Genomic DNA, 15566 nt, shown 5'->3' on the forward strand with positions numbered 1-15566 from the left:
TGTGCAGAGGAGATTTACCAGGATGTTGTGGCACTCCATCAGTGCTAGAGAGTTTCAGTTATGAACAGAGACTAGATAGACCGGAGTTGTTTTTCTTAGAGCAGAGAAGATGGGGGGAGGGGTTAAATCTGATTGGCATGTTTAAAATCACAGAGGGGCATAGACAGGATAGATTGGGAGAAACCTTTCCATAAATGGAGATATTACTGACCAGGGCACAGATTTAAGCAAGGCTTAGAGAGGACTTGAGGTAAAATATTTTCATTGAGAGGGGTGTCGTTATCTGAACCTACAGGAAGTCTTAAGACATTTAAGTAGCATGTAGGTGAGGACTCAAAATACCAGCATATGAAAGGCTTCAGGCCAAATATTGGAAAATGGGATCAGAATAGATGGATGTTTGATAACTGGCTCAGATTCAGCTCAGAGTCAGGCTCAGCTGAGGGGCCTCTTTCCATGCTGCAAAAATTTGATGACTCTGATGGGGAGCAAAAGGAATTGGTTCATGTATACCAGTACCTTCAGTTACCCAGTGTTGTCAAAGCTAAGGGACAGATAGTGTTGTGAAGGAGAATCACCAATTATCCGTATAGAAAAGAAGTAGTGAAAAGGAAAGCTTGGGGGTTGCTGGTTTTCATGGAGCTGATGGGTTTGTACCTGTAACTCTGAAATGACCACACAGAGAGGTAGAAGAGAAACCATTCTGTGTTCCTCTCCCATCAGCCGGGTACATTTCAGGATTCTGTACAGGCTGCTCATCGTGCAGTCTCATATATAACAGAAGACCAATGCAATCTGGGTACCCTCATAGTAGAAAACTCACAATCAGTCTGCAAACACAACACTGAGCTACCAGTGGTCTTTCATTTTCATTCATCATCTTATTCTCATTCTGACATCTCTATTCTCACTCTGATACATTGTTGCATGAAGATCAACATTTTCTGTTTCAGAAAGTTCATTGACCAGCTCTTCGCATCTCTTATGGACTCATCTGATGTTTCTTTACCAGTCCCATGCCCACTCCATTTGTCTATTTCCACCAACTGTGTTATCATTTAATCTTCCCCAGCTCTGTTCTTCCCATCTTTTTTCCTGCCCCAGCCACCACCCCCTCAGCTGCTTAAAATCTATTACAACTCCAACAGGTCATTGAGCTGAAACCAATGAAATAATCTGATGTTTTTGGGGTATAAAGCCAGATGTTTTTGAACAGTTGAGAGAGATCTGCCAAAAGACCAACAGATATAGGCTACTAGTTTAAGAGGTCTCTGAGAGGTACCTGTCTGTGGAAGAAGTTTGCACAGCAGAACATAGAAACCGACATGGAGAGAATCTACAAAAGGTGATTCGGCAAAGCTGACTGGTTTTGAAACGTGATTTTTTTTTTCGTAAATCGTAATCAGGACATTTTATCAGACTAGTATTGTAGAATTTAACATAAAAGATAGGTTTAAGAGAAAGGAGTTGTAAATAGTTGTTAGTTAATATTCTGTGTAGACTTAAAGAATAAAGTTTTTTTTTACTTTAACAAGTGACTTTTGGGATAGTTCTTTGCCTCTCGACTTTTAACAGATTACAGCATGGGGTGTAGCTAGTTTAAATTGGCAGAGGGGTTTATCCCTTGTCATAACAAACACACACAAATGCATAATCTTGCGAGACCAGCCAATGATCTTGGTCATTGGTTTCCAAAATAAATCTGGGCATAGTCCAGATTGTTCAGTAAATGATTTCCAATTTTCAGTCCCATCTAATAGTGAAACATTAACTCCATTTCTTTCTCCACAGATGCTGTCTGGTCTTCTGAATGTTTGCAGTGCGTCTTGTTTTTAAATCATGAAGTTAGTAGCTGTCAGGCAAGCGCTCTACTTTTAAGATTTAGCAAGGAAGGAATCAAAGAAGGAGATGAAGACTGACGCTCAGTCTCATTGTTGACCACTTTTCTATTAACACAATAAATAACACATCTTTTAGTGGTGATTCTAGTTGTGAAATAGAAGAGCATGGAGATTTGGGCACACCAGAGATCTTCAGCATGTCACAAAGAGTATTTGCTTAATTCGTCCTCAAATATATTACACATCAAACAGCATTTTGTCTAAAATATGTTGTCCAATCAATGATGGTGGAAGAAAGAAGACTCCATCTTGAAACATTGTGAGGGTTCAGAGGAGTTGACAGATTGGTGTCTTGGGTATCACACCATTCTGGGAGGTGGGTAAGGGAGCCACATGTAGCTCCAGTTTCGTATCAAAGTGAGTATCTTCCTGTTGATGAGTCACAAGCCCTGGATCATTTTCCACAAAAGACTCTTTATAATGGTTCTGCAAAACACAAAACATCTTTATTACACAACCAGCATCAAGGATTCACATTGTACCTAACAGGCAGATGTGGTCAACCCTAACCCTGATCCAGATCCTCAACACAGAAGCACAATGACAAATACTGAACTAATCAATAACAAAGCCAATAACAGTTAACAAGATAAGCTTGGTTCTCTATGGTTCCTGGTTTGAGAAAGCCCTTTCAATTTCCATTCATTCCTTCTTTGCTATTCCAATCATTTCACTTCCTTCTCCAGTCTCCTGTAGCTCAGTGATCCAATCCATCTGGCTCTGATAATGAGTGTTTTTTCAACTGAATCACAGATCAAGCAGAATTAATATTACCAGGGAGCACTGGCCATCATTCATTCTCCCCATTGCCCATAATGGTTTCCGCCCATCCACATCCCTGCCCACTGCCTGTCCCTGATCCTGCCCACCCCACATCCCTGCCCGTCCCTGACCCTGCCCATCTCACATGCCTGCTCACCATCCGTCTCACATGCCTGCTCACCATCCATCTCTGACTCTGCCCACCCCTCACCCCTGCCCACTGCCAGTCCCTGACTCTGCCCACCCCACATTCTTACCAATGCTGTTAGGATGCTCCCAACAAAAGGTACAAGTCTGTGATCTGCAGACTCAGTGGGAGGGATGTAGCAATTATAATGAGGTCAGCCAGCTGAATATTATAGAATGAATTCCCAGATCAAACAAAGAAAATGACAGCACAGGAACAGGCCCTTCAACCCTCCAAGCCTGCACTGATCCAGATCCTCTATCTAAATCTGCCGTCTATTTTCTAAAGATCTGTATCCCTTTGCTCCCTGCCTATTCATTTATCTGTCTAGATACATCCTAAATGATGCTATCGTGGGTAAGGTGTTGTCAACTTCATCTCAGAACAAACTGTTGCAATGCACTGTATGCATTTTTAAATGCTGCCATTTTTTAACAGCAATTTTCAGTTTGCAGGACTTGTGATGCACAGCTTAAATATGTTTTTTGCAAGTCTCAATTTCAATAGTTGAATGTTAAATCATCTGTTATAAAACCACTTCTGTAAACTGAGATCTCAATTAATTAATATCCTGAATGTGAATTTCCATAATATTGAATAAAAGCAACATAGAAGGCAGAATAAATTGAGAAGTTACAGGTAAATAAAATGAATGAAAGCAGAAATTGCTAGCAGTGTCTGTGGTCGGAAAACAGAGTTAACATTTCAGTACACTGGATCAGCGGACTCAAAATGTTGACTGTTTTCTCTTCATCAGCTGAATTTCAGAGTTAATGTTTCGAGTCCAGTGACCTTGTGTTCTGAAGAAGGTCACTGGACTCAATGTTAACTCTGTTTTCTCTCTACAGATGCTGCCAGATCTGCTTAGTTTCTCCAACAACTTGTTTGTTTCAGATGTACAGCATTCTTTGTTTTATTATAGCAGATAGAGGAGACAGCAGTTGGTTTCTAAAAGTGCCAATAAGAATTTGCTGGACACTAGGTGAGTTTTATCAGCACGTAGCAGATCCATTTGTATCACAAAATATCCTGGGATCATTTTCAAATTTCTTTTGTGTTTCTGATCTTGGCGGTGTCATTATTAGGAGTACAGCCATTGCCCTTTGTATCGCCAGTAGATTAAGAAGAGGGATATTTACCACATGTTTCACTCCTCAGTCCTGCTGGGACTGTGCAAGTTGTTATTTAGTGAGAATCAAATAATGGTGTTTGAAAGTTACAGCAAGTTGATTGGTCTCTGGAGTATTCCTTCAATGAGAAGGAATGGTCATTGAATAAATGTGAATGAAAATGGAATGTTGTAGTTTGGTTTGGTTCAGATTGGTTCCAAAGGTTGGTGCAACATCAGGGGCTGAAGGGCCTATACTGTGCTGTAATGTTCTATCTATCTAACTAATAGAGGTTTTAAAAGGGGGAGGTCACTGGAAGTGCTTTACTTGGATTTCCAGGAGACTTTTAATAATGTTTCAGAGAGATTAGCATGTAAAATTATTATGCATGGGATTCAGTATACTATACTGACATGGTTGGCAGACAGGAAACAGCAGGAATAAGGAGGTCTTCTTCTAGTTGGCAGATAGTGACCAGTGAGCTACGGAGGGATCAGTGCTTGAACCCCAGCTATTCACAATGGATATTAACTATGTTAAGTTCTCTCACTTAAATTATGTCTGCAAGCTGGCATCCTCGTTGCTGGGGCAAGGGTGATCTATGAGGATCTTCAGTCAGCACCAGCCAGTGTAAACACAGGAACAATGTTCATAATGACCATGGAGTCCAGACCCAGGGATCAAGTCTAAGGATACTGGATATGCTACTTAGGACTGAGCTGGGGAGAAATGTCTTCATCCAGAAGGTGTGAGCCTGTGGAATTCTCTGCCATAGAAAGGGTTGAATGTTTTCAAGAAGGTGTTTGATACAGTTCCTAGGGGTAAAGCATTGGGAAGGAAGCAGGAACAGGATACTGAGTTGGATGATCAGCAATGATCATATTGAACAGCAGAACAGACTCAACAGCTAAATGACCTACTCCTGCTCCTATTTTCTATTTTTATCTGTGTCTAACCAATCACCTCCACCTCATTCATTCTAACAGCAAATTGAGACATTTGGATGGTGAGTGTTGGAGGGAGCACTGTTTGGAGAAGGGACACAACATCGATCTATTGGGGGAGCTGAATGTGTTAAAAGTAATATCTTATTAGTAACAAGTGCAAGGACATCATGGATTCCTGACACAGTTACTTAATCTTCCAATTCTGAAAGGTGCTACATGGCACAGCAGCAAGCCATTTGGAGCATTCAGCTTATTCTGGTACCCCATTTGACCCCCTCACCCTTCCTCATCTAATCAACAGTAAAGGCCTCAATTCCTTTCTCCCTTACATGTTTTGCAAAGTTCCCAAAATCTGTGTCTATATTATTCAGCATTAATAGATTCTAATGGGAGGGGTCTGTCTTGTGTCATGTGGTCTTTAGAATATAGAACAAAACTGCACAGTACAGGCCCTTCAGTCCTCGATGTTGTGTCACGTTTTCATCCTACTCAAAGACCAAACTAACCTACATACCCTTCCCTTTACTATCATGCATATGCCTATTCAAGAGTCACTTAAATCTTCCTAAAGTATCTGACTCTACTACCACTGCTGGCAGTACATTCCACACACCCACCACTCTCTGTGTAAAGAACCTACATCTCCCCTAAACCTTCCTCCAATCACCTTAATATTATGCTCCCTTGTGAAAGCCATTTCTGCCCTGGGAAAAAGTCACTGGCTATCCACTCCATCTATGCCTCTCATCATCTTATACACCTGTATCAAATTGCCTCTCACCCTTATTCGCTCCAAACTTTTTATGCAAACACCTAATAGTTTGGGTTTGAGGACAAGGTCAAGGAGAAGGCAAGGGCAAGTTCTGTCTCCAGACTTGGGGCTTTCTTTAAACCCTGTTTATGTCATATGAATACAGGTACTGTTATATGTGGTAATTGTGATATACCAGTCTCAAAGTTTGCTGTTGCATGATTAAGGAACCATTCCCTGAACTCAATTACTCTCATCTTCTGTGTTGTCAATCTCCTTCCCGCTGTGCTATTATGTGGGGAGCAATTCATTGGCATCAAAGTGTCCCCTTTAGCTGATCCACCTTCATCGTATCATGGCTCATTGGATTGTAGATTGTGGCCTCAGTTCCACTTTCCTGCCAAGCTGCAACCTGTGAAAATCGGCGTATTCCAAAAATATACCTCGGTGATGTTCCTCTAGTTTGGCTTTTCTTGATCAATGCACACACTTTATGCTCTGGAATAGGATCCCTCAACTTTCTCTTTCCTACAACTAGGAGACCAAATCTGGTTCATCATTCCTGACTGATGTAACCTTACTTTTCCTTGAAAGTCTTTAGGCACTCCTCTCTAATTCCTCTATTTTGAAGCATGGTTTTATAATTTCTAAACAGCTTCCAATATCACGTTTCTAGTAAATGCAAAAAAAATAAATTTGTTTAGTATTTTTACATTTTGCTATACATTCGCTGTTCATCTCGTAGAGTCCCTACAGTATGGAAACAGGCCCTTCAGCCCAACAAGTGCACACTGACCCCCCCAAAGAGTAACCCATCCATCCCATTACTCCTACCCTATTGCTCGACATTTACCCCTGACTAATGCACCTAACCTACATATCCCTGAATACTATGGGCAATTTAGCATGGCCAATTCACCTAATCTGTACGTCTTTGGATTGTGGGAGGAAACTGGAGCACCTGGAGGTAACTCACAGTAACGCTATTAATATATTCTGTGTTTTGTTTTTCTGTCACTCAATTATTTTGTTGTTTTGTTTTATGTTTCTTGGTGGTTTAATTTTTAATCATCATTTTGCTTCTGAATTTTTTTTGGACATCCATAGGCGACTCTCTGTGTGGAGTTTGCACTTTCTCCCCGTGTCTGCGTGGGTTTACTCCGGGTGCTCCGGTTTCCTCCCACACTCCAAAGATGTGCAGGTCAGGTGAATTGGCCATACTAAATTGCCCGTAGTGTTAGGTAAGGGGTAGATGTAGGGGTATGGGTGGGTTGCACTTCGGCGGGGTGGTGTGGACTTGTTGGGCCGAAGGGCCTGTTTCCACACTGTAAGTAATCTAATCTAATGAGCTAAAAGCATTACCTTGGGATTCACAGAATCTCTCTATTTTTCCAGGCTTTAGATTCCCTATTAAACCTTCCCTTTATCGATTATAAAATGTCTCCTGCTTTCCAAACCTTTCCTTGTCAATTACAATCCAGGCGCTTTTGATATCAATCTCCAGAATATTTAGTCTATTTCCAACAATTCCAATAGCTTCCTAATCTTGAATCATCTGGAGCCTAATGTTACCTTTGCGAAAGAATCCTCGTCAGTGCTGATTCCCTGCATTGACATTCCCAGTGATGCTGTTGATGTAACCATTTCTTCTCGCTGAGAGTGTTCAGAGTGAACAAGTTTCTCCTCATCCAGAATGTTGGGTGAATTTATCTAGCAATGGAGACAGAGGAAGAAAAGTTGAAGCCGGAAGTTTATACTGCATCTGCTTTATGTGGAAGGAGGAGGAACAGCAGTGTTGTCTCAAGCACCAGGGACTTGGCTTCGATTCCAGCCTCGGACGACTATCTAGTTGGAGCTGCACATTCTCCCCGGATCTGCATTGGTCCCCTCTAGGTGCTCCAGTTTCTTCCCACATAATAAAGTTTAGTGGATTAGACTTGAGAATGCAGGTTTACAGGGTTAGGGTGGGTCTGGGGTGGATGCTTTTCACAGGGTCAGTGTGGACCTGATGGGCCAAATGGTCTGCTTTCACACTGTAGGGATTCTATGATTCTAAGTACAGAGTTTGAGAAGTTGGACTAAGGAGCTCTTGAACAGATTGATAGAAGCAAGGAAGTATTAGAAGTTTGTGGATTTAAAAGTGGATAAATCCCCAGGTTCAGATAAGTTGTATCTGTTGTAGCTGTTGTGAGAGACGAGAGAGGAAATCACAGGGGACCTCTAAACAAATATCAATGAACTGTGGGCGCTCAGAAATTGCTGGAAAAACTCAGCAGATTTGGCTGCATCTGTGGAGGTAAAGCAAAGTTAATGTTTCAGGTCCAATGACCCTTCTTCAGAACAATCCCGACTCATAGGTGCTGCCAGATCTGCTGAGTTTTTCCAATGATTTCTGACCTTGTTTAGGAAATTACAGAAGTTCTGACCCAAATGTTCAAATTATCTCTGGCTGCAGAGGAGGTTTCAGAGGACTAGAGAATAGCCAATGTGGTTCCATGTTACAAGAAGATGGTGGAGATAGATCAGTGAACTACTGACCAGTGAATCTAACACCAATGGTGAGGAAACGATTGGTTTAAATGAATCTCCATTTAGAGAGGCAAGATTTCATCAGGGATGACTTTGTCAGAGGGAGGTAATGTTGAACAAGTCTTGTGGAATATCTTGGAGGAGGAGGTTAGGGCAGTTGATGTAGTATATCTGGATTTCAGCAAATTCCCAAATGGGAAATTGACAAAGCAAAAGCTTTTTGGATTCAGGGTAGCTTGGCAAGATGGATACAAAGTTGGTTTCGTGACAGGAGCCAGAGATTGGGGGTAAAACATTGTTTCTGTGACTGGAGCCCAGTGTATTGTGCTGTGCCACAGGAATCAGTACTGGCTCCCTTATTATTTGTGATATTTATAATTGATGTAGCTGGGAATGTAGTGAGGGATGATAAGTAAACATATGGATGACCCAAAGATTGGCTGGGTGGTTGACTGTGAGGAGGAAGGTGTTAGATTAGAGGAGGATAGGAACAGATTGGTCAGATGGACCGATCAGTGGCAGATTGAATTTAATCCTGATGAATGTGAGATGATGTACTTTCGAAGAAGACGAGGGAGTTCTCAATGAATAGCAGAATAGTAGGAAGCTCAGCAGAATCGAGGGGCCTTGGGATACTTGTCCACATATTCCTGAAGGTGGCAGGACAGGTTAATAAGGTAGTTAAAGTGGCATACAGGGCCCTTGCTTTCATCAGTTGAGGCACAGATTATAAGAGCAGGGAGGAGTACATGCTGGAGGTTTAGTTAGGCTACAACTGGAGTAATGTGTACAGTTTTGGTCTATGCATTAGAAGAAGTGGTTGCCCTGAACAAGGCTGCAGAGATTCACCAGGATGTTGACTAGGTGGGATCATTTTAGCTAAGAAGAGATCCTGTGTAAGCTTTGAGTTGTTTTCAGTGAAGCAGAGAAGTTTGAGGGGGGACCAAATCAGGGTTTTAAGATGATAAGGGGTTTGGACAAGGAGAATAGAAAGCAGCTGTTCCCCTTAGTCAAAGGATCAATAACATGAGGAATAACTGTAAACAAAGGCTGGAGGTTTAGAGGGGATTTGAGGAAAACATTTTTTTACTCAGAGGGTGGTGCGTATCTGGAATGCAGTATCTGGAATGCAGTACCTGAGAGGGGAGTTGAGGTGGGAAAGCTCACAATCTTTAAACAGTACTTGGCTTAGTACTTGACATGTCATAACATATGGGCCATGTCTGTGAAAGTGGAACGAGTATTTATTAGTGTATTTCTGATGGTACAGGCTACATCTTTTATTTATGATTCTAAATGACAAAGTCAAAGAAAGATCCAACATGGCCCGAAGGATCTACCAGTCACTATGTGTGAACTCTGCACAGCATCATCTATTCATTTTCTGTGCAAATTTTGTAAAGCATTCCCTCCACTTCCTGTCTGTATCAACTATCTGTTCTTTCCATCATGGCTTGTGGACATCATTGGCACAGTCTGCACAAGAGGGCAGGCACGGTGGCACAGTGGTTAGCACTGCTGCCTCACAGCGCCAGAGACCTGGGTTCAATTCCTGCCTCAGGCGACTGACTGTGTGGAGTTTGCACATTCTCCCCGTGTCTGCGTGGGTTTCCTCCGGGTGCTCCGGTTTCCTCCCACAGTCCAAAGATGTGCAGGTTAGGTGAATTGGCCATGCTAAATTGCCCGTAGTGTTAGGTAAGGGGTAGATGTAGGGGTATGGGTGGGTTGCGCTTCGGCGGGGCGGTGTGGACTTGTTGGGCCGAAGGGCCTGTTTCCACACTGTAAGTAATCTAATCTAATCTAATCTAATCTAATCTAATTCCTAATTACCCTTGAATGGAGTGACTTGTTCAGTCATATCAGAGGGCAGTTAAGAATGACTGTGAGTCTGGAATCACATGGAGGCCAAAATGGATAAGGATGACAGATTGTCTTGCCTAAAGGATTTTATTGAAGCAAATGGGGTTTTACAAAAACTGATGTGATGTCCATGATCACTGGACCCAAAACATTGAGTCTACTTTGTCTCCACCAATGCTTCTAGAGCAGCTGAATCTTTCCAGTAATTTCTGTTTTTTCCTTGGGATGACTAATCCTGTGACATTAACACAGCATTAACACCCCTTAAGGCTTGGATAAAATGTAACCAGCGAGTCAGAGTTCTCTTCACTTCCCTGTATTAGGGGTTTTGTACATTTTGATATTGTAAACAGTGGATGTCTCACCAAGTCCCTCTTTCTACCCAATGACGATTCTGGTGTTAGGGTTGTTGTGCTGATTGCTTGAGTATCAAACTGTGGACAGGCTGCCTGTGCATTCCCATCCTTATCCCTCTTCCCCTTCAGCCAGTATGTTTCAATCTCCACATTCCCCTACAAAGAAGCAGAACATAGAGTTAGAGAGAACACAAAAGAGACAGTAGTAATGTGCCAGTGCACTATCCCAGTCCCAGACCCAGTTTCAGAGCTCTGCTTCAGTCTCAGTGTCTGTCCTCATCCCATTGTTCTGTCTCAGTCCCAGCGTCTTGTCCATTGCTTTGTCTGTCTCGGTCCTATGACTAGTGTTACATCTCAGTACCAGTTCTCCGTCACATGTCCTGTCCAAATCTCAATGCTCTGTCTTGATTTGAGTGCTCTATCCACTGACTCATTCACCCCAATGATCTATCCCATTCTACTCGGTCTCTCACAGCTCACCAAGAGCATGAGCATTAAAATCCATTAAAGATGCTTTAATAAGTAATGGACAGACTGTCTGTATGGTGTCAGACACACACACACACACACACACACACACACAGTGTATTAAGCAAACAGTGTACTACAGCATCACACACAAAGACTGAGTTTTAGTTTTGCACATGCACAAACTGACCGTCTCCACCAACTCCACTACAGACAGACGACTGTTCAAACACAATTCCTACATGTCCTGACCCACCTCCTTTGCCCCCATCCCATCCTACCCAACCTGTATTAGTCCAGAGCCCCAGTGGAGATTGCCATCCTCCTGCTCCCATCTCCTGTGCCCCCCAGTTAAACAAAGGAAACCCACTGATCTCAGATACACTGCACAATGTCAAATGGCTCACAGTGCTATCAATTTCTGGTCGTCAAATTGAAATCTCAGCTAAAACCTATTCAAGTTACCCCACAACCCCCTTGTTGCCTCATGAAACCTAACTTTTAGGGAAGTCTGTGCATTCCAAAATCATATTGTCCAAATACAAAGTTAGCCAGACAGACCTTAGTCAGAAACACAAACTATCCACAATTCCGTCCCTTGTTGACCTTGGAGTTGGCCAGAAGTGTACCTTTATTGTTATCGTCCCCCGTCGCTCAAAGATGAATGGACTGTCTATAAGGTGCTCGTAGGTGGCTCCACTCAACTGTATGTGCATCTCCTGAAGGGAGGGTTGGAAATAACAGTGGAAGTTTATATATTAAAATAACAACTAAAACTTCAGAGAATGGGAACAATAATATTGTGCTGTTTCAATGGGAAAACTCTATCCATGCCACTCAATTTTATATACTTCTATCAATTCACCCCTCAGCCTCTGGTGCTCTAGTGAAAACAATCCAAGTTTCATTATAGCTAATTTACTCCAATGTCAGCAATATCTTTGTCATAGAGTCAGAGAAATGTATAGCATCTCTCCTTTAAATAATATCAAATAATAGAAGAAATAGGTTTAAGGTGAGGGGGGTAGAAGTTTAAAGGAAGATTCCTGAAGAAGGGCTTATGCCCAAAACGTTGATTCTCCTGCTCCTTGGATGCTGCCTGACCTGCTGCGCTTTTCCAGCAACACATTTTTCAGCTCTGATCTCCAGCATCTGCAGTCCTCACTTTCTCCTTCTCTAGGACGTACATCCACATACTGAATCAGAAAATTTTCTTGTACACATGTAACAAATTCCTCTCCATCTAAACCCATAACACTATGGCAGTAAATCTTTTTGCACCGTCTCTCAACCCTCCATATCCTTCCTTCAGTGTGGTGACCAGAACTGCGCACACTATTCCAAATGTGACCTAACTAAAGTCTTATACAACTGCAACATGACTTGCAAACTTTTATACTCAAAGCCCTGACTAATGACTGTATGCTGTAGACATTCTTTACCATTTTATCCATTTTTGTTGCCATTTTCAGGGAGCTATGGACTTGCACCCCAAGGTCCCTTTGTATATCAATGCTCCTTAGACTCCTGCTACCTACTTTGTACGTTTCTCGAGCATTTGATCTCAAAAGATGCATCACATCACACTTTTCTGGATGAAACAGCATCTGCTATTAGTCTGCCCAAATTTCCAACTGATCTTGCTGTATCCTTCGATAACCTTCCTCACTATCTACAACTCCACCTATGTTCATGTCATCTGCAAATTTATTAATCAGGCCATCTTGGGTGATATAGAAGCTTTAGGGTGGCTCAGTGGTTAGCATTGCTGCCTCACAGTACCAGGGAACTGGGTTCAAATCCAGCCTTGGGCGACTGTCTGTGTGGGGCTTGCACATTCTCCATGTGTCTGTGTGGGTTTCCACCGGGTGCTCTGGTTTCCTCCCACATTCCAAAGATGTACAGGTCAGGTGAATTGGCCATACGAAATTGCCCACAGAGTTAGGTGCATTTGTTAGGGGCAAATATAGGGTAGGGGAACAGGTCTGGGTGGGTTTTCTTCAGAGGGTTGGTGTGGACTTGTTGGACCAAAGGGCCTGTTTCCATACTGTAGGGAATCTAATCTATTTTTTCTTAGGGATCCCAGCACTGATCCTTGAGGAACACCACTAGTTACATACCTATAGTAGGAAAAACATATCACCTCAAATACCCTCTGTCTTCTATGACCAAGCCAATTTTGTATCCAACTGGCTAACTCACCATGGATCCGAAGTGACTTAGTCATCTGTACCAGCCTACTGTCAGGAACCTTATGAAATGCTTCAGTAAAATCTATGTAAACAACATCCACCTTTATCAATCACCTTTGTAACATCCTCAAAAAGCTCAATCAAATTTTTGAGACAAGACCTCCCCCGCACAAACATACAAAGTCAATAGCAGAGTAACACACAGAGTCAAACAGGATAGAAACAGACCCTTCAGCCACTGTGTCAATTCTGATTAGCAAACACCGAACTACACTAATCCCATTTACCATTTGGTCCATAGCATAGTATGCCCTGGGATTTTAAGTACTCATCCCGATGTTTCTTAAATGTTGCAAGAGTACCCACCACCTTCCAGGCAGCACATTCCATATCCCTACCACCTTCCCAAAATGCACCGTCTTGTGTTTATCAGGATCAAATTCCATCTGCCATTGCTGTGCCCAATTTACCAGCAATATCAGATGGTAATCTGGGACAATCCCCATTATTAACACCACCAAATTTTGTGTCATATACAAAGGATAGCACAGTGGCTCATAACACCAGGGTCCCAGGTTTGATTCCAGCCTTGGGCAACTGTGTGAAGTTTGCACATTCTCCCCGTGCCTGGGTGGGTTTCCTCTGGGTACTCCAGTTTTCTCCCACAGTCCAAAGAGTTACTCTTCGGAGGGTTGGTGTAGACTTGTTGGGCCAAAGGGCCTGTTTCCACGCTGTAGGGAATCTAATCATACAAGCTTACTAATTAAACTTCTACATTCACATCCAAGTTGTTAACAAAAATAAATAGCAAGGGTTCTAGCATCAATCCCTGTGGCACACTGCTGGTCACAGGCTTCAGTTACAAAAACAACCCTCCACCATTACCTGCAATTTGTAGACCAGTTTTGGATCCAATTTGCCAAGTTGCCTTGGGTACCATGACCTTTTGGACCAGCCTTCTATGTGGGACATTGTCAAAGGCCAAATAGAAGTCCATATAAACCATATTAACTGTACTAGTCTCATCAACATATTTTGTAAACCTTTTTTTAAAACTCAGTCAGACAGATCAGCAAATCCATTCTGATGATCCCTGATCAATTCCTGCATTTCCAAGTATTTATTAATCCTATCATTCAGAATATTTTCCAATAATTTCCCTGATATCAGACTAATTGCTCTGTATAATTACCAGGTCTGTCTCTGCTTCCCTTCTTGAACACAGGAGCCATATTAACTCTCCTCAAGCGATCTGTCACTTTGCCTGAGGCTAGAAAAGTGATAACTAACTTCGCACAGGCTCTGACCTAGTTACATTTCATCAGGCCTTGGGGATTAATGCACTTGCATGTCCACTAATACATCTAATAGCTCCCCATATTAATATTAACATGTTCTCGAACCTGACCATGCAAACTGAACTCCCTGGTGACAAAGTCTTTTTACTCTGTGAATACGGATGAGAAGTATCCATTTTAAACCTCACCCATGTCCACTGGCACCATGCTCCTTTGGTTTCTAATGGGTCCCACCCCTACCCTCTAGTTCTCTCACTCTTAATATATTTATAAGGTGCCTTGGATGTTTCCTCAATCCCACCTAAGATATTTTGTGGACCCTTGTTGCCCTCCTAATTTCCTTTTTGTACAACCTCTACACACTCTATACTCCTGAAAGGCTTCCCCTGTTTGTAATGCACTGTGCTTGACACATGCTTCCTTTTCTTTCTTGATCAAACTCATGCTACCCTTGGATTGCCTGCCCTTGCCCTTCATTTTTAGGGCAATATGCTGGCCCTCAATTCTCACCATGATTGCATTGGCGCTACCTCGTGCTCTCACGAGGAGGTTGAACAGTTCATCCACTTTACTAACACCTTCCACCCCGACCTCAAATTTACCTGCACCGTCTCAGACTCCTCCCTCCCCTTCCTAGACCTCTCCATTTCCAACTCGGTCGACCGACTCAACACAGACATTTACTACAAACCGACTGACTCCCACAGCTACCTAGATTACACCTCCTCCCACCCTGCCCCCTGTAAAAATGCCATCCCAGATTCCCAATTCCTTCGCCTCCGCCGCATCTGCTCCCAGGAGGACCAATTCCACTACCGAACAACCCAAATGGCCTCCTTCTTCAAAGACTGCAATTTCCCCTCCGCATGGTCGACGATGCTCTCCACCGCATCTCCTCCACTTCCCGCACCTCCGCCCTTAAACCCCACCCCTCCAATCACCACCAGGACAGAACCCCACTGGTCCTCACCTTCCACCCCACCAACCTCCGAATACATCGTATCATCCTCCATCATTTCCACCACCTCCAAACAGACCCCACCACCAGGGATATATTTCCCTCCCCACCCCTATCAGCATTCTGGAGAGACCACTCCCTCCGCGACTCCCTCGTCAGGTCCACACCCCCCACCAACCCAACCTCCACTCCCAGCACTTCCCCTGCAACCGCAATAAGTGCAAAACTTGCACCCACACCTCCCCCCT

General features: G+C 42.9%; 1 protein-coding gene across 1 annotated transcript in view; it reads right to left on the reverse strand.

The window, feature by feature from the left end:
* Positions 1–1922: 1922 nt before the first annotated feature.
* LOC140492187 (soluble guanylate cyclase 88E-like) overlaps positions 1923–15566 on the reverse strand; it is a 275822-nt gene continuing 262178 nt past the window's right edge. Inside the window, exons 15-18 of the mRNA XM_072591046.1 lie at positions 11500–11589; positions 10412–10558; positions 7230–7367; positions 1923–2327 (exon numbers count right to left, since the gene is read on the reverse strand). Coding sequence (XP_072447147.1) covers positions 2169–2327; positions 7230–7367; positions 10412–10558; positions 11500–11589 — 534 coding nt within the window. The 3' untranslated portion in view covers positions 1923–2168. The remainder of the gene's footprint in view (positions 2328–7229; positions 7368–10411; positions 10559–11499; positions 11590–15566) is intronic.

This window comes from Chiloscyllium punctatum, chromosome 20 (assembly GCF_047496795.1).
Source record: "Chiloscyllium punctatum isolate Juve2018m chromosome 20, sChiPun1.3, whole genome shotgun sequence".
NCBI classification, from domain to species: Eukaryota; Metazoa; Chordata; class Chondrichthyes; order Orectolobiformes; family Hemiscylliidae; genus Chiloscyllium; species Chiloscyllium punctatum.